The following is a 20,081-nucleotide window of genomic DNA, read 5'->3' as shown; positions in this document are numbered from 1 at the left end:
CACAAATATATGAATCATGGGCTAGATGAACAAAAACATATGTGAGTGTTTAGAAAAAAGGTGTGTAGGTGGTCAATAAAATAAATACAACTACTTTTAATGAGAGATGACATACAGCAATGTCTCCCCACACCCCGTGTATGTAATATACACTACAACATAACCTACCTTAAGCCAGAAAAAAAAATGAAGAAATGTACCAAAGAGCAAGATTGTGAGAGCAGCAATACAATGTGTATATGTTACCTGTTCAGATTTCCTGGGCCTCCTTATAATCAAATGTACCAGAATTACTGTCAATTTCGAATATAAAAAGGCTAAAAGCCACTATGTTGGCAAAGAAGGAAAAAGGGAGTAGAGGGAAAAGAAAGTAGGCAGAGATGGAATACAGATGCGGATGGGACATAGAAGAAAAGCCATAGAAACTTTAAGAGCAGCCCAAAGAGAATGTTAGAATAACTTATATTAAATATTACTAATACTTATTTCAAATTCTGTATTTCAAGTTATTTAAATTTCAATATATTTATTGCTATAATTATTCAAATTCAACATTTGCTTTACCAGCAGATCTTTTCATCATGAAGCAATTTAATGAGGATTATTAGATGCATAGCATTTATGGGTTCATTAAGGAAATACTAACTGAGCACGTAATATATCCCAACAACTATGATACAGATTGAGTATACACATGTAAATGCAACAGAGAATATCCCTGGGCCCATGAAGCTTAGTCTTGTCACCTAACTAAAAGTACTATAAAAAAATTAATAATAGAGACATAAGCTTGACTTAAGGATGAAGAAGTTGCAGAAAAGCCATTTTAAAGGTGTAACATTTGAGCTGATACCAGATAGATGAGAAAGAATTAACCATGGGGTAAATGCTGGGGGGAAGAGGCATTCCAAGCAGAACATAGCATTTGCAAAGGTAGGTAGGGAAGGGCTTGCTGGATTTGGAAAGCTGGAAACTACTGGCATAGCATGAACACAGAGATGAGGTAGACAGAAGTCAGAATATGCAAGAGTTTGCAGGCCATGTTAAGAAGTTTGGATTTTAGTCTAAGAAACTTGCAGGCCATATTAAGAAATATGGACTTTATCTTACTGTATGAAGCCTCCAAAGAGCAATTTTGAAAAGATCAAAGGTAGGATTTAAAATATGACTTTTTTGCGGTGTTGGACACTAGTTTGCACTAAAAAATGTGTGACATGGACCTTGCATTTTTTTTTACAAGAAAACAAATCCATTTTCTTTCTTAAAAACTTCATTTTATTTTTTGAGAGTGGAAGGGAGAGAGAGAAACATCAATGTGTGGTTGTCTCTCAGGCACCGCTACTGGGGCCCTGAGCCGCAACCCAGCCACATGCCCTGACTAGGAATCGAGCCGGCCACCCTTGGCTCACCAGCCAGCACTATTTCTTTTCTTTTTAAAATGTTTATTTACTTTTAGAGATAGGGAAAAGGAGGGAGAAAGAGAGGAAGAGAAACATCAATGTGTGAGAAAAATATCAATCAGCTGCCTCTCACATGTCCCCAGCTGGGGACCTGGCCTGCAACCCAGGCATGTGCCCTGACTGGGAATGGAACCAGCAACCTTTCAGTCTGCAGGCTGGTACTCAATCCACTGAGCCACAACAGCCAGGGTTATCTAGTTTTCAATAAGTTTAAGTTCCTGAGAGGTACAACATTACATAGATTCTGTGTCCAATGGCCTTAGCAGGGAAGTTGCTTTGGAATTTAGCATGAACCATGCCACTGATTGATTCCATGAGCACAAGTTACCTTCTCCCAGACTACTCTGGTTTTGTTTGGTTACCACCAGGAGTCACTGCACTGTTCTTTGCTGCGTATACATAAGCACATCCCTTACCTAGAGAGAAATCGGTTTCTCCTTGATCATTAACTCCTTCAATTCTAAGAAGAGCTGTGTGTTCCCTCTGGTCCAGAGACCTCAAATATAGCTAGCAAAAATGGCCCTGGGCCACACCCTTCCACATGTGTTTGTTGATATAGAAGTCCTGTTCCCAGCAGGCCCCCTCAGACTCCAAGATGGCAGAAAGAGTAAAGACCATCTAATTTAGGTGACACAGGAATGCTGATAACTAAAGGACAAGTGCATGTGTTTTGAAATGGCTGAAGGGGATTTTGTTGTTTTTCCAACTTCCACTTTTTCCTCGACATAAAAGTCTGGAAACTCAGACTTGTATCACTTACTATATGTGTTATTAAACCTTGTCTTAGGTTTCCTAATTTTCCATTTTAGTGTGGGAGGGAATACAGTGTGGTGTTTAATGAAGGTTTTCGTCAGCCAGACTGAGATTTAAACCCAGCCTGGCACTTAGTAGCTGTGATAAGTCACATTCTGGACAAGACATTCTGTGCCTCAGCAATCATCTGTAAAGCAGTGATAAGCTTAACCTTAAGTTGCTGTGAGGAGTGAATCAGGTAACTCTGGTAACGTGTCCAAATCATCACAGGCACTCGATATTTTCCTGCATTAATTTAAACTAGTTGCTTCTCATGCCAATTAACTTCCACTGAAACTCCAGAAGCTGCTGGCTACATTCATCTGGAAGACTGCCCAGTTAAAATGTGCTTTTTCTATGTCAAAGGAAATGATGATCTCAGAACACACAGAAATTTGAATAGACGATGGAAGTTTACGTAATAGGAACCTCATGCTGAAGTACACAGTTCATGCAGCAGCACACGCAGCGGAGGCAGTACTAGCACGTAAGAGAGGAGCTGATAGGGAGAGCGGACTATTGAATAGCTAATTTTCAATACTATTGTGAGAAAAAACCCAACATGATGAAAAAATTATGTAAATGGTTAGAATTCTCTTTCAAGCCTGATAAAAGTAAAACCATTGAAAAAGTTCTCGTGTTATACTGATTTTCAGCTGATAAACAGGGAATAAAAGTAAACCAGTGTTTAAAATGATCAGTAGATAGCATTCCAAAAGTTAATGTTTCCCAGAGTTTAAAAATAGGCATGGAGGGATAATCTTGAGACTTAAGTCATTTTTTAAAGTTTGAGATTTTCAGTAGCATAAAGATAGATGACAAAATAGGATGCCAAATACACAGTTGTATGATTAGCATCACAGAGTAAAGAAACCCATTTAACACATGTGACTCATTAGCTCAATTAATGATTAATTAAATAAGTGCACCTGGAATTAAAAATGACATGTAAAAAACTCCCAACACACATACAAAGCCAATACGGTTCTCAATGCAAATATTTTACTTTTGAAAACATTAACAAAGATATTTCAGCCACAGCTGCAGAACACTGGGTCACTGTGTAAATCATAAGTAGTAATGCAGAAAAACAGATCTAGCCATTTAGTAAAGCATTTAGGAACAATGCCCATCATGTTTTATGCTATTTAGATCATTTTTGAATGAGAAATACAATAGTTATTCTCCAATCTCTAGACACAGCAATTTAAAACTCCATTTTGTGCAAGGTTCTTACCACTAACAAGGCACTATCATCAGTGTGCTGAGACCTTCTGGATGGGAAGGGACACTGGAGAGGTGGAGAAAATGAAGCAATGTCAAAAATAAACTGCACACACATGACAGAGTTCACAAATACACAAAGAAACATATTAAGACATACTTGTGAAGATGCTAACATAGAGGACCACATTGAATATAATTTGGAATTCATATACGACAATAGCTAGTAAGTTGGTTCTGAGTAATGATTTTCTTCCAAAGAGCTTGAACAATTTCAAGTATGATCTTATTGCCTAAAAACTTTCTAAACCAAAGTGGGAACAGGGATTAATTATTTTTTGTTCACAGAAGAGAAAGCCAGAATTTGTTAGTTAGTGAGCCAATGACAAATAAAAACAATAAATTCAAGAGTCATGATTTCTAGTCTATGCATCTCTTTATTACCTTTCTCAGACAAGAGTATAATTGAAAATTTTAGAATTGTCATTTTCCTGAGAAGACTTAATTTTTAGATAACAAATTCTCCAGAATTACCACCAAGAAGGAAATATGGGGTAAAAAAGGAAGAGTGCGTTAACTAATGTGGACAAGTATAATCAACAACACATACACTGAGGGAATGAGTGATGAAACTGAAAACACTATGTAGAGTTGTTTTTTTTTAATATTTTATTTACTTATTTTTCTAGAGAGGGGAAGGGAAGGAGAAAGAGTGGGAGAGAAATATCAATGTATGGTTGCCTCTTATGCATCCCCTGCTGGGAACTGGCCTGCAACCCAGGCATGTGCCCTGAATGGGAATCGAACCGCGATACTCTGGTTCACAGGCCTGCGCTCAATCCACTGAGCTACGCCAGCCAGGGTTTGTAGAGTTTTTAAAAAATACTGACACCAGCCCCCTGTGCCGGACACGCCTCTCTGTCAGGACTAGTTCTCACTATGTGATATACTTCCAAAATGGACGAGGGAGATGATACCTCTGGTGGGGAACGAAGGGAAATACTCTCCAGATGGATGTGTATACTTTAAAAAATCCCTTATCTACAGATTCTGATAAACTCCCTGGCCTGTGTCTTCTTCCCCTTAATAAACAAAATTTTGTGAGGAGAAAAGAGAAAGTAGCAATATTTAGATCACTGAAAACACATGATAATAACAAGCCAAACATTTCATTTCCACTGAAATAAAAAATTCCAAAGTAAAGGTGATTATATAGACTTACCTCGCCATCGAAGGGGGGCTGTTTTTGTGGACTGTGTGAGGCTTTTTGCTGTAGACCCCCAGCCCCCCCAAAAAGGGAAGTTGATTAGAATCTTTAACACTAGAAATGATAAATTCTATTTATTAAAATAATTGTATTAATTTCTGTATCTCCTGTGTATAACATTTTTCTACACTTACTTGTTAGAAGATATCACTCTTTTCCTTAAGTAGCTTACAGTTGAAATGAGGAAAGGCAGTAAAATGACAAACAGTATGTTTATGTCTATAAGCATCTATAAAAAGACATTTAAAAATCTATTTTATATATACATGCATACAAACAGATTCACAAAGTGGTGAACTCTCACTATACTCTCAGTGAAATTGTTCTCGCTCTAATGACTTCAAGCACCAGCAGAATGCTAAGAGCTTTAGCTCTCATCTACCAGCCAAATTTCACATTTGCATTTCAACTGCCTGTGGAAACACTCTCCTTGGAAACTCCACTCTCACCTCATGTTCAACATGTCCAAACACAAATTTACAATTTTCAAAACCAATTGGCTCTTTTTCCCAATTTGCTAATTTGTTATTATGTTAAAAAACAATATTATACCATCTGTATAGTGTTTTAAAATGTGGTATCTTCACATATAGTATTTCAAGTGATTCTTCCTCTTACTCTGTAAGATAACCATCATAATCACCTAAAGATGAGAAAATTAAGGACAAGAGGGGTTATGTGATATGCGCAAGGTTGCAAAGTTGGTAAATAGCATAACTGAGATTTGCACCTATGTCTTCAGACTCCGAATCCTACATTCTTTCCAGAACACTGGATTCCTATTAAAACCAACTTTTTAGCCTCAAAATCTTGCCCTGGCTGTTGTGGCTCAGTTGGTTGGAGCTTTGTCTTGTAAACAAAAAGTTGTGGGTTTGATCCCTGGTCTGGAAATGTACCGGAAGCAACCTATTGATGCTTCTCTCTCCCATCAGTGTTTTTCCTTCTCCCTTCCTCTCCCTCTGAAAGTAGTGAAGGAAAGTCCTCAGGTGAGGATAAGAAAAAAGTCTTGCTTTGGGACTCCACCCCCCACCATCTTCTTCAATGAGTTAGTCAACATTCACTACACATCTATATACAAGCCATGATGATGTGTCTCTTGAAATCTCTCCTACACTTTTTAAATCTATTGCTGTGGTGGGTGTGTAGCACGCATCATACTAGTAAAAGTATTAGATGTGTCATAATAATTCTGAAATAGTCACTGAAGGTGCAGAATGGTTTAGTAACTTTATAAAAGTGAAGCACATCCTGAGAAGTGAAGCTGGATTCAAACTCAAATACTTCTGATTTTAAGCTCTTACCACTATGCAACACTGTTTCTTCTTGGGAACCTTAGAATTCATGTAGTTTTATGCCTTTAATTTGCACCCTAGTCTAATTGTTGTAATTATTCTCCATTTCAATTTCCTCCTTTCTTAGTCTCTTTCTAACATATTCAATACCAATATATTAGGTTTTCCGAAGTATCTTTCCTGCTTTTTTTCTGCTTACGTACTTACAATTTTTTTCTGCCTAACAGATCAAGATTAAACTCTAATTTGACATTTAATCAAGACTATCTATACTGTGATTATGTCTTACTAGCTATGACTTCTCCAGAAGGCAAACTAAGTGAGTTCATTTATTTAAATGCATAGAACAGCACGTAGAACACAGTATGAGGTGCCATTATTATTTATCGAGAGTCAGTATAGCATTATGGTCACAGTGTAGGGTTTGGAACTAGCCTTTTTTTTTCTTTTAAAGAAACTATTTATTTTCTATCAACCTTATTTCCATTTTCTGTTCAGCCTGTCTTGATTAGAATCCTTGCTCTGCCACTTACTGGTTAAGTATTCAACCTTAGGCAGATTATCATCCTCTCTGATACCTTGGGAAAAAACTGAACTGCTCATGTGTACGGTACTTAAAGAAGATGGTCTTTGGCTAGAATTAAGAAACACAGGAGGGAAAGTGGAGGACATGAGTGATTCCTTCATTTACCAAACATTTATTGAGCTTTACTCTCAGCTAAGACCGGATAACATCTAGGGACACAGCAGTGAATAAACAAGACAGGCACGGTCCCTGCCTTCACAAAGTTTACAGATAAATGAAACAGATATTAAACAAACAAGAATACAAATAATTATTTAATTATGAAGAAAAAATCCAAGATAATTTCAGAACAAAATGACATAAGCAATTCAGGCAAAAAACAAATGAACGAAAACAAAACAAAACAAAAAAACCAGATTGAGAAGTAACTATAAAGGTTGTAAATGTAAAAAAAAGAAAAAGTATTAACAGGAGTTGATAACTGAGTAAGTATGGAGAGAGAACAGAAAGGAAAGACTCAAAGATGACTCTAAAGGCCCGTGAGTCTTACAAATTTCTGGTATTGGGCAGATTGAGGAAGTTAGAGATAGGTTAGCTAATGATGCTTTACATAGGCATGACACTTTCATTTTCATAATATTATTATCTCTACTAATGCACTAGAGACTGAGAAAATGGCAGCTGGACAGTAAAGTGATCCCTAACTATGAGAAAGAGACTACTGTCCTAAGAGCTAGAGCATCCTAAGTGTCCTCAGGCCTATCTACATGAGGACAATTAATATAATCAAAAGTAGGACACGATTACACTATTTACTCAAGATTCCTTATATGAGGGGATCAAAGTTGACATTTTAATTAAGACAATAAGTAATGACGGCCTTAGCAAAACAAATAAACACTTCTAAGTGTTTAGGAACATTATTAAGTGAATTCCAAGGACTCACCTTGACAAAGTCCAGGACAGCATCTCTCTGAATCTGCTTGGTCCTTATTTTCTCCTCTTCATACTGTAAGGCGGCAAGCTGCGCCTCTCTCCGAGCACGCTCTACTAATTGTTCTCTCCTCCGATGAAGTTCAAAGTCTGTATGTGATGGCTGAAACAAAAGATTGCATATGCAAGTGAGGATAAGTATCAACTCATCAATTTAGGAAACTACTACTGACCCAACTTTTATTTTGTATAGTCACCTAACGTTTCTTTAACTGGGTTTACTGCAAATTTTTTCTCATTTTTGCACTATGTTCTTATATGTACTATAAAGCCATCATGTGGGTAAAGATTTATTCTGTCTGGTATCTAAAACATTGTTGGCAAGTATCAGGGGTACATGTTATACTAACTACATGACTGAGAAGAAGGGTAGGGAAGTTCACAGACATCTGACAACTAATAGTAATTTAAGAATTACAAAAGAAGAAAACCATCTTTGTTAAGAAAGATCAAAACTGCTCTTCCCAAAAGCGACCAGAGATAACCTCTAAAAATGGTTTGCTATTCACTTGACCCAGAAAACCCTACAAAATCATGCAAATCAAGAGGTTCAAGTCTTTGTGTTCACTTTAAGAACATTTGTGAAACTGCCCAGGCCATCAAGGGTATGCATATTCAAAAAGATACCAAGAATCTGAAAGATGTCACTTTGAAGAAGCAATGTATGTCATTCTGTCATTACAATGGTGGAGCTGGTAGGTGTGCCCAGGGCCAAACAGTGGGGATGGACACAAGGATGGTGGTGCAAAAAGAGTGCTGAATTTTTGCTGCACATGCTTAAAAGTGCAGAGAGTAAGGCTGAACTTAAGGGTTTAGATGTAGACTCTCTGGTCGTTGAGCATATCCAGGCGAACAAAGCTCCCAAGATGTGGTGCAGAACTGTCAGAGCTCAAGGGCGAACCAACCCCCACGTGAGCTTTCTCTGCCACACTGAGACGGTTCTTCCTGCAAAAGTGCAGACTGTTCCTCAAACAGAAGAGGAAGTTGCACAGAAGAAAAAGATATCTCAGAAATAACTAAAGAAACAAAAGCTTATGACCCTGGAGTAAATTCAGCATAAAATAAATACTAATAAAAGTTTTTTCAAATATCAAAACTAACACAGAATATAATTTTTACCTGATTGTGACTTGGTGATAGTGACAAGAGAGATGGCTCAACTGGAACCCTGACCCAAAAAAGAAAAAAAAAAAAACTCTTTGATAAGAGAAACAGATATACAAAAGACAAGTAAAACTTCATTGTTAATGTAGCTTTCTATTAATCAGTACGCAAACTGTCTAGTCAGGGCTGAAAGACTAAATGAATTTTTTTGTAAACTTGAGCCCAACTCATTAATGAAGCTACAGAACTACCTGATGTCTCCAACTCACGTTTCACAGGATGATATCACTGAACAAGCTGCAGACAGCTAACAACTGTCTGTGATCAGCTGGTGCTGACAATAGTTATTTGAGATCACTTTTCAAACAATATCATTTCTTTATCTCCTTTACTACCATGACTGAAACAAGATATATGTAAATGGAGGTTGTTTTATATAGAAAGTCATTTATCAACAGAAATCTGGAATACTACAGAACCTGGTCATTGTAAAGTACTCCTCCTCCCATTTTCAACTGATAAAGAAATTTTAATAACAAAAGTAAAGGTTCTGTTAGTTTTTTTTTTAAGATTTTATTTATTTATCTTTAGAGGGGAAGGGAAGGAGAGAGAAACATCAATGTATGGTTGCCTTCGTACGTCCCCTGCTGGGAACTGGCCTGCAGGGAACGGGCCTGCAACCCAGGCATGTGCCCTGACTGGGAATCGACCCTCGATTGTCTGGTTCGCAGAACCCGTGCTCAATCCACTGAGCTACACCAGCCAGGGCTAGGTTCTGTTAGTTTTTATTCTTAAGAAAAAGATGAAACTGGATTTGATGCTTAAATAATCATAAAATTAGTCTCCTGGTTTTGTCGGTGTTAATTCCTATAGTTTCATATTTATCTTTTTCCTGGACTGGATTTAGTGTTTCTAGTTTCTGTTACTCATCTGTGTTTTTAAAACTAACAGTGTTGCAACAGTGACTTTTTGACATTTAGGACATGGAAATTTAAACTATGATTGTTAGCCAAATGTTTTTTAATTCTATATTGCTTCTAATAGAAATTAATAAACTTTACAAGACCTAGCCTGATACTATCATCTCTCCTGAACTAAAATGCCATTCAAATAAGTAAACCCTTTTTAAAAAATGATAATGTTTGTTAGTTTTAACTTTATATTTCTTTAATCCATCCTGGCAAATAACTATAAAATAGCAGTTTATCATAATTTATCTCCTTACCTTTATTATCCCGCAGGCGGGTGGTACCTATGTGTGTAAGGAAGGGGAAGATAGGAAGCTACCTACGTGCTGGGTGAGGGAGGAAAAGAGAATTAAGACGAAAAACCGAGCAACTTTCTTTTCAGCGACGACTGATGGGCAAGTAGCAGTGCCTTAAACTGCCTGGATTCCTTTTAGTCTTTGTGATCGGAAGACTGATAAGATTTTTTTTGGTTAAGACAGGTGTTGATAGTCTGAGAGTTGCCAGTCATTTCGAAGTAATTTTGTCTTTCTATATTCTTTTTTTTTTTTGAGAACATTCTTAGTATTTTCTTTCTCTTTTTTTTGGATGTTATCTATTTTTATTTTTAGAGAAAGGGGAAGGGAGAAATAGAGGGAGAGAAACATCAGTGTGTGGTTGCCTCTCACGTGGCCCCTCCTGGGGACCTGGCCCACAATCCAAGCATGTGCCTTGACTGGGAATGGAACTAGTGACCCTTTGGTTCGCAGCCTGTGCTCAATCCACTGAGCTACACCAGCCAAGGCTGTATTTCTAGGTTCTAATTAATGTAATTCCATTACATTATAAGCTCTAGGAGGATGGGAACTTTTGGACTAAAGTTCATAGCTATTTTCCAATACCTGGAAAAGTACTAGGCACACAGAGTGGCACATAAGATATTGAGCAAATACCTAACTAAACAAGTGAAGCACAAGTGACACTTAAACAATGTGAAGGTTAGGAGCACCACCCCCCCCTTGCAGTCAAAATTTTTTTTTCTTTTTTTTTTTTTTTTTTTTTTTTTTTTTTATCCACCTATAACTTTTGACACCCCCAAAACTTAGTTATCCCTCAGTATCTGTGGGAAACTGGTTCCACTCCACCCCTCCCCAGCTGATACCAATTATCAACAGATGCTCATGTCACCTACATAACATGGCATAGATCAGTGCATGAAGCTGGCCTTCTACATCTGTGAACTCCCAATTGCAAATCAAAAACAGAACAAGTATTTATTGAAAAAAAAATCCATATATAAGTGGACTCATGCAGTACAAACCCATGTTTTTTAAGGGTCAGCTGTATGCATTGATCTGAGAGCTTAAACTGGTTATTGAGATAAAGCACTGAGCTCCTGTCCAAAGACTGTACTAAAGCCTAGTGATTTGAAACACCCAATTAAAAGCACAGTCAGCCCTCTATATCTCTGGGTTCTGCACCAGGATCCAATCAACATTTTCAATCCCTGGCTGGCTAGAACCCCAGTGCAGAACCTGGAGATACGGAGAGCCAACTAGGACTCACGCACTGTGGCGTCAGAAGTGGTCCTGGGACTGACCCCTCTGGATAATGAGAGACAACTATAATCATGACTTCAGTTTGCTGCACTGTGGCGGACTAGACACTCTGAATGACTCTTTCAATGAAAATGCTGAACAAAATAAGAAATGCCATTAAAAATAAAGAACATATAGATTCTTAAAAAGAACTGTGGATTCTTTTAAAAATAGGAACTCTGGATTAAGGTTTGATAGGCAGATTTTTGGCCCCTATGATCTCCTCACCTGGTGTTATTCTAATGAATACATCACATGTCAAAAGGACTTTGCAGATGCAGTTAAGGTTACTCAGCAGCTGACCTTAAAATGAGATTACCCAGGTAGGCCTAATATCACACGGGCCCTTAAAAGAAAAGGAAGGCAAGAGAGTTCATAAGATGCAGCAGAAAGGGAAACCAAAGAGATTCAATATGCGAGAAGGATTTGGCTCACCATTGCTGGCTTGATACAGAAGAAGCCATGAACCAATGAATGTGGGTGGACTCTAGAAGCTGAAAATAACTCCCAGCTGATAGCCAACAAGGTAAACGGGGACTTACTTCAGTCTACAACTGCAGGGAACTGAATTCTGCCAAGAACCTGTACAAGCCTGGAAGTGGATTCTCCCCAAGGGTCTCCAGATAAGAATCCAGGCCAGATAAAACCTTGACTTTGGGCAGAGAACCAAAAAAATCCTGTCAAGATTTCTACGCAAGAGAATTGTGATATAATAAATAAGTGTGTTTTAAGCTGCTAAATTTGTGATAATTTATTAGATTAGCATTATAAAACTAATACATAAGGCAATTGAGCAAAAAAAAAGCTGGCTTTCACCTTGAGGGTTTCTACTAAACTCTGGAGATCTTGAGCTTTACTGAGGATGAATGTAGGAACTCAGAGGGATGGGAGGTAGAGCCTATGTCCATCCCAAGTGGGATTATGTAATAGAAAATCCCTGCATGAAACTGGATTCTCAGAAGACCATACCCTCAGTATAAGTAGACCTGGCAACTCAAAAACCACTTTGAGATAAATTTCAAAATTATAAAATTTAACTAAATTGCTATGAACTGACTGATATGACTATAAAAGGCCAAGTTATGAATTTCTTTCATTATTCTCTCCATTTTCCATATCCAGCTATGGCTCGGTGCCCTAAACAACCACAATGCCCTGTCAAGTGTAAGTACAGAACTATGTATGCCGCTTCCACATAGGAAATTTACCATTGTTTAAGAATAGGCACGTCAAGGCTGCTGCTTTAAAGAGTTCATAACAACAGAGAGGAAGCAAAAAGCAAAGGCTGGAAATTTCATTTAGCTCTCTTTGTGCAGACATAGTACCATAAAAACCTCATTGTTATGAAGTATTTTCAAATCAAATAATTATTTAGGTAATGCTTTAGGTGATTTGAATTTAGAATCAATAAATCAGTTTTACTTGTTTTGCTATTACATGAGCTGAAAGGCACATTATCACTCAGCTCTAAATACACAGTACCTAAAATACACAGGATCTTCGTTCTACCTAAATCTATATAAAACCGAAATCATTTCATACTTTTTATTGACTTTTAAGACAGAAACAAATGAATAGAATTGGTTTTTCAAACCTGTTTTGATGTAAATATCTTCTCATGTCTTCTGTTTTTTGAAACTCCCTCATGGGTACTGGCTTTACTGGTGAACCCTACACCAAAAAACAAAACAAAAACAAACCAAAAATAAATCAATTTAACAATAGGTACCCAGAACACTGTGATAACACAATGCATTTAGAGGCATGTATATTACACTAAGAAATAGTATAAACAGAATATTCAAGTGTGAATTTTTATGTTTGAAGCATTATAGGCAATCTTACTGCTTTGGTAAACACAAAACTACTCATAGTTTATTTTATTTTCAAAAAGGTAGGTTTCCTTCTCACTGCATTATGTAAATTACAGTGGTCGTACAGTATGAATGCAAGATAAGATGTTTGAGTTAAAAAGGATCTTAGAGGTCACCTAGTACAAACTTCCACCTAGATCAGAAATTCCTACCTACCCTCCCAGTAGCAGGGAGTTCATTGGGCAGATCACATTTCTTCTTCACCATCACAAATTGTTACTTATATTAGTCATACACACAGTCCTGGGATGTTGGTGAAATAGCAAGATAAGAAAAAAAGTAATTTCTTTGATGGTAAAATATTAGTTAATGAGAAATACTGGCAATTTATTTATAAACTATAGGGTAAAGGTCATTTCAAAAAATATCACTGAGGAAAATTAAACTGACTTAAGTGATATGGACCACATACTGAAAAATAAAATTACAAATCAAAGAAACTTGAAGGTTACCACAGAATGTATTTTGTCAAATGAAAATTTATAGAAACAATGCAATCTTATTTCAACAATAAAAATAATCATCAAAATGGGTATTCTTGAATGAAAAGAAAACAACTCATCTAAAAAGTGTACCTAAAAATCAAATGTAAAGCTAGTTATGGTCTAGCTCCAAAAAGGAGGTACATCACATATAACTAGAAAATCTTTGGTGAGTTACTGCAAAGCGCTAAAGCTGTCTGGGTATGAGAATCATATAAAATGAGTTACAATTTTAGAATTCTGATGAGAAAATAATTATTCTAGTTTCAGTCAATATGGCTTTTAAAAAAAATAAGCAAAAATCTCTCCTAGTGTGTAACCACCAGTGACTTATCACCCTGTTGTACATACACTACAATTACCTGAAAGTATTGCCAAGAGGTAGATAAAATTTTCACAACAAATGAATGTGACACTGGTTTAATTTTTTTAAAAAGATGTCATAGTCTATAAATGTAAATCATACCCTATTTTATCATAGTACTTCTATGTATGTGAGGGGTATTATAATCACTTTGAGTAGAAATACCTCATTTATACAGTCTAACCACAGAATGATCAACGAGAAAGACCACAGACACGCAAAAAAGATTCCCTTTAAAATTATAGTGTGCATTGCTAATTTTCACTTTATTGTGAATTAGTTGCTCTTACAGGGATGTTTATAGCCTGAACCACAGTGGGTTCATTAATCACCTACTACACACTGCTATCTTTGGGTTGCAGGACTTTGGTTTATATAACTTCATCCAACTTTAAATATGAGTGTCTTCCCCTTCAGACAGGAAACCCAAAGGATTTTTTTAAAAAGAATGATAATACCACTCTATAAAATGCCCCATTTGAAGTAATTATTCTCTATTTCATGATTCTCCAAAAAGGCCCAAGTGTTTCTCAACAACCCCTGCTCAGAGCCTGGGACCAACTCCAGATATCAGCAACACACACACACTGGAATGGAGCCATTGTATTACGCTGACTAGATACACTGAGGAATGCTATTTCTTGAGACCCTTGGGGAATTGGCAGAGAGTCTGCAGTGGACTGAATGCTCATTTGTTTCATAAGGCAACTCAATGCTCCACTCTAGGAGACACCCAAGAATTTTAATGGAAAATAATTCATAGTCTCTCTGACTGAGCATAAAAGCTCCAATATAATTAAGCTCATTATAAAAATTCTATGGGTCTGGCCATTTCTGTCCCAAAGAAATGCTGCATCAAACTATCCCTGTGCTATCCCACTTGCAGATTGACCTGCAGTCTTCACCATCGTAGAAGGTCATGAGGACCCACTGCTATCTGGTCTACAAAGGTGTGTACTGTGTAAAATATTCAGAAAAGGTAAAGTTTTTATGACCCAGATCTCCATTTGCACCTATTAAGACAATAGAATAATGGCTGTAATCATCCAGAACAAAGTGAGAAACAGGCAAGTTAGTGAAGTAACTGATCCAGTTACTTCTTGAGTCAAGAAGCAACTTGACTCAAAATGGATTAGAATGAAGCACAAGACAAACAATCCAGAGGCATTCTTTTTACTTTTTGATGTTCGGACTCTCCCATCAGGGACAGAAAACTCCCCATTCCAAATATACAACTCGTGCCCCCAGCTTCCGAAAATCCAATCCCAAGTAATCAGATTTGGGGGGAGGGTACACTAACAAAAAACAGTTCTACAGTTAAGTTTGTATGTTGCTCCAGAAGTCATTGATTTGGTTCAATTCTTAATTACTGATCAAAACATGATTTATCAGTTAGTAATAATACACCTATCAGAATGGCCATCATCAATATATCAACAAACAAGTGCTGGCAAGGATGTGGAGAAAGGGGAACCTGTCTGCACTGTTGGTGGGAATGCAGACTGGTGCAGCCACTGTGGAAAGCAGTATGGAGATACCTCAAAAAATCAAAAATAGATCTGCGTTTTGACCCAGTGATTCCACTTCTGGGAATTTATCCAAAGAAACCTGAAACACTGATTTGAAAGAACATAAGCACCCCTACATTCACTGCAGTGTTATTTACAATTGTCAAGATTTGGAAGTAGCCCAAGTGCCCACCAGTAGATAAAACAACTATAAGACATTTATACAATGGAATACTACTCAGCCATAAAAAAAGAAAAAAATTACCCTTTTTGACAGCAGATTGACCTAGAGAACATTATGCTATGTGAAGTAAGCCAGTCAGAGAAAAACAAATACCATACGATTTCATTCACGTGTGGAATCTAATGAACAAACTGAACTAACAAGCAAAATAGAGACAGACTCATAGATAGAAGGATGACAGCTGGAGGCAGGATTGGGGAGTGGAAGGATTGAGAAAAAAAAAAAAGACTCATGGACACATGACAATGTGGTGCTTCCAGGGAGAGGTGGATGGGTATGAAAGAGGGCATAAAGGGGATAAATGGTAATGGAAAAAATATAATAATAAAAACTATTATTAAAAACAGCAATAAGAACAGTGAAAAGCATCATATTCCTTTGCATTTTCTTCAAAGGCACAGGATATTATTAGGACACCCTCAATCCCTTTTTCAAAATTCTAAAATCCTTTTATTTGAAAAACAAACTCAAACCCCATTTGAGACTACTGTCTGATTTTTTAAAAAAATGAATCTGAAAAAAATTAGTAATGAAATTGGAACTGAAAACCAAACAAATAATCAAGCCTAAACCAACAAATCACTACTATGACAGAAATTTATACCTCCATAAGTTATTTTTCCTAGGGGACAGCAACACCGTTAGGCTTAAATGTGTGTACTACCTCATGAGAGATTCGCCGTTGTTCAATGTAGGCCATGAACTGTGAACTGAGGCTGCCTGAGTCCAGGCCCCTGGGCTGCCTCGCCTCGTCCTCTTCGTCCTCAGCAGCACAGCTGTCAATGTAGTCAATCTGGTCCAGATCGTGCTCCACTGTCCACATCACACACGCCGGAAAAAAACATTCACATTAGAGAGCTAGTGCAAGACATTAAATTGCATTCTTTCCTCTTCCCTAACATTTTCTATTCTGAAAGCGGAATGCGTTTACATTATGTAATGCCTTTATTACTTGGCCCATGACCACTCACAAAAATAGGCTCCAGACAAATCTCAGCCCTAGTGCACTAAAGGGTAATTATTGGAATACAGACCTCTGGTATTTCTTTTTCCTTAGGATAGCTCTTCACTGTTTTAAATAAGACAATCTGAGTTTGTGACACAAACAAAGGAAGAATAATTTTAAACGTTGAAAGGTACATCTGTTGGGTTCTTTCGCCATGTTTTAGATTTGGGGTGTAAACATATGTCTCCTTCAGAAGGTGGAAGGCATGAAACCTAACACAATCAACTCAAAAGAAAAGAGAGACAATGGGAGGAAAGTAAACTTGAGGATGAAGAAATAAGATGCTGACTTCTGTTTCCCTTCCTATAACTGGTGTCCATAACTAGAACAAGGGTTTTCTATTTTAAAAATGATTTTCTAGCGGGAGTAGGTGTGCAGGGTGGAGGGGAATGAAGTGGGGGAAATGGGACAACTGTAATGGCATAATCAATAAAATATATTAAAAAATGATTTTCTAGAGGTCAACACTTTAGATATTTTAGATAGTTTAGGATAGAAGAAAATCATTTGGGAAATTTTTCCTTCTCAAAATGTTTTGGGGTGAGGAAAAGCATATAAATAAGATTTAACCACATCTTTAAGTGTGGGAAAGCCCCATTATTTTTAAGTTTAGAAAGTAACCATTTTTAAAAGCCTGTTAAAATAGCACACTAGGAAAAAAAAAACTTGCTAGTTCCTTGATAGCTTCTTCAGAGATGTATGAAACCCCAGTTACTATTGTATGATGGTCTACAGAATGCCTATAAGTTATGGTGTCTGGGAACAGTGAATTTGGAGAATTCCATAACTGCAGTTAATACAAAAATTAATTTTGAGTTACCAGAGTTAATAATATTAATAGGTTCACCCACATTAGAAACCAGGTACAGAAATGCATTTTTTCCAGTGTGCTAAAACTTGCATAGCTAAATAAATAATTCATTTTGTTATGATTAATTTTAAAGAAAGCAACATCACATTTTCATTTCAAGAGAAATAGAATGTAAGCCACAAAAGTAAACCACAAATGTAATTTTGGATTAACTAGTAGCCACGTTTTTAAAAACTCAAAAGAAAAGGTGATTTTAGAATATATTTTATTTTGTCAAATATATCTAAAATATTATCATTACTACATATAATCAATATAAAACATTACTAATATTTTACATTCCTTTTTCATGCAAAATCTCCAAAATCTGAAGTTTTACACTTACAGTACATCTCCATTAAAAAAAAGCCACACTTCAAATGCTCCATAACCTCATGTGGCTAGTGTTTACCATACTGGACAACACAGATACAGAGACATTATTTTAAGTCAGAAATGAACCAATGAGAAAGATACCTCATACAAGCAAGATTAAAAAAAAAACTACTGAAATGTGAATAAAATAAGTGACAGGAGTAAAAAAAAAATGTAATATGGTAAGAAAAAATGACAGCAAACCACTGAATTGAAATCATGATTCAGAGACGAAAGCTCTTCTCAGATGATATAATGGATTTCTGAAAAATCAAAGTCATTTCTCCCTTATAGCTAACCCTCAAAATTTAATAATTAGGATTTGGTAATTCAAACTAAAGCAAAGAAGCAAAAAAGTCTGTTAATGAACTATAAAAACAATAAAAAATGAAAAAAATTAAATCCAAATTTTAAAATATCAGAGTAAGAAAAACTCATTCAGATGCCCTGGAAAAGCACAATTCCAGATGAAAAAAAAATGTAATGAAGAACAGCACTGATTTCCTACAGGAGGTCACATAATGACCACACACAAAAAAAGTCTTTTAAAAGAAGAATAGTACTTCAAAAGAAAATCCAGGTTAAATCAAAGTTAACAAAGGTAAACTGTCGTTAATAAAGCTTCCTCCCAAAATGAAAACAAGAAACACTGTGTTTTAACTGAGAGCCTGAACACAGAGAAATCCCAGTTTAATCCCAATAGAAAACAATTTTCTTGCAATCATATGATAAAAGTCTTGTGTTTGTTTGTTTTTTAAAATGCTTTATTAATTTATTTTTAGATAGAGAAGAGAAGGACAAAGAGAGGGAAAGAAACATCAATGTGTGCTGGCCTCTCACACACCCTTCCCTAAGGGACCTGGCCTGCAACACAGGCATGTGCCCTGACTGGGAATCAAACCAGCGACCCTTTGGCTCATAGGCCAGCACTCAATCTACTGAGCCGCAATAGCCAGGACAAGAAGAGAAAGCCTTTAAGAGCTGAAGAATCTACAGATATACAAACCAAAGGAGTAGGTGTGGAGAAAACCACTTGAAAGAGTTATAGTGGCCCTGGCTGGGTGGCTTGGTTTGTTGAAATATTATCAGGTACACCAAAAACGTTATGGGTTAGTTTTCCAGTCAAGGTGAATACAGGAGGCAACCAATGGATGTTTTTCTCTCACATCCATGTTTCTTTCTCTCAAATCAATAACATATCCTTGGGTAAGGATTAAAAAACTAAACCTTAAAAAACTAAAGTGATTATAAAGACTTCAGGCGTCAATCAGGAACTGTTTACCTCCACCATTTGTTACTACTAAACTGCTGCGATTCTCTTGGTACTGGTTTTCTCTTCGTAGTCTTTGTTCTTTAGTAATTTCTGCTACTCGAAGAGGTAAATCTGAAAATTCATCTGTAGGCTTAAAAAAAGCAGAAACATTGAGAAACATCACCCTAAATTTTACACAATAAAGTATTTAAAAGCATGGATACAATATAAACTCATTAAAATTGATACTTAAGAAATAGCAGAAAAGTTCTGGATATGTACAATGTGACAATTTCTTAATGTTAATGTACTTGATGCCACTAAAATGTGCACATAAAACTGGTTAAAATGATAAATTTTATGTGTATTTGACCACAATTAAAAAAAGAAATAGAAGAGCATATATGACTCTACAAATATGTATACACATGTACATGAACTTGAAGTACAGGTACATCTATGTACCTGTACGGATACAGCCACAATTATGAAGACACCAGCCCATACAAATACAGAAGCAATTCCAAATTACAGACTGGCAGTTGTCTGAAATTACTTTGCTTTGGACTTCCCCAATGAAACAATGTTATGAATAGTAAATCTTGCTAAAGAAAAGTTTATTTAATCAGTTAAACCAATCTATAGCTAAAATATTGTATCTTAGTAATTTTCAAAAACAGAAAACATAATACTAATAACTAAATAAAAGAGAAATATGATACAATGAGCCAAGAAAGTTGTCTATCTTGAGCAGTGGCTATCCTTCACAAAGGTTCTCACCTCATTACCCATTAGTTGTTACTGACTCAGTTCCCGCTTAGGTTTTTAGGATATCAAACTATTTATACAAGACAATGAGGTAATAAAGATGCAAAACACATATGGTAAAAAGATGGTAAAAAAACAGCATTTTTGGAAGGCATGAC

At 36.4% G+C, this 20,081-nt stretch overlaps 1 protein-coding gene and 1 pseudogene across 8 annotated transcripts in view; one reads left to right on the top strand and one right to left on the bottom strand.

Annotated features, from left to right (window-relative positions):
* Nucleotides 1-20,081, bottom strand: part of LRCH3 (leucine rich repeats and calponin homology domain containing 3) — a 122,285-nt gene that overhangs the window by 24,469 nt on the left and 77,735 nt on the right. For 4 of the 8 annotated variants that reach the window (XM_053672849.1, XM_053672852.1, XM_053672846.1 and 1 more), the window contains exons 8-14: nt 19,186-19,306; nt 16,337-16,485; nt 12,795-12,871; nt 8,674-8,722; nt 7,508-7,657; nt 4,699-4,746; nt 3,490-3,543 (exon numbers count right to left, since the gene is read on the bottom strand). In XM_053672849.1, coding sequence (XP_053528824.1) covers nt 3,490-3,543; nt 4,699-4,746; nt 7,508-7,657; nt 8,674-8,722; nt 12,795-12,871; nt 16,337-16,485; nt 19,186-19,306 — 648 coding nt within the window. The remainder of the gene's footprint in view (nt 1-3,489; nt 3,544-4,698; nt 4,747-7,507; nt 7,658-8,673; nt 8,723-12,794; nt 12,872-16,336; nt 16,486-19,185; nt 19,307-20,081) is intronic. The other 4 variants (XM_053672847.1, XM_053672851.1, XM_053672850.1 and 1 more) reach the window with 2 other exon arrangements.
* LOC119039231 (60S ribosomal protein L17-like) lies at nt 8,048-8,603 on the top strand (annotated as a pseudogene).

The sequence above is a fragment of the Artibeus jamaicensis genome, unplaced genomic scaffold, assembly GCF_021234435.1.
Source record: "Artibeus jamaicensis isolate MK-2021 breed Jamaican fruit bat unplaced genomic scaffold, CSHL_Jam_final contig_793, whole genome shotgun sequence".
NCBI classification, from domain to species: Eukaryota; Metazoa; Chordata; class Mammalia; order Chiroptera; family Phyllostomidae; genus Artibeus; species Artibeus jamaicensis.
Note: the sequence above shows the minus strand (reverse complement) of the source record. Positions and strands in the feature narration are given on the sequence as shown.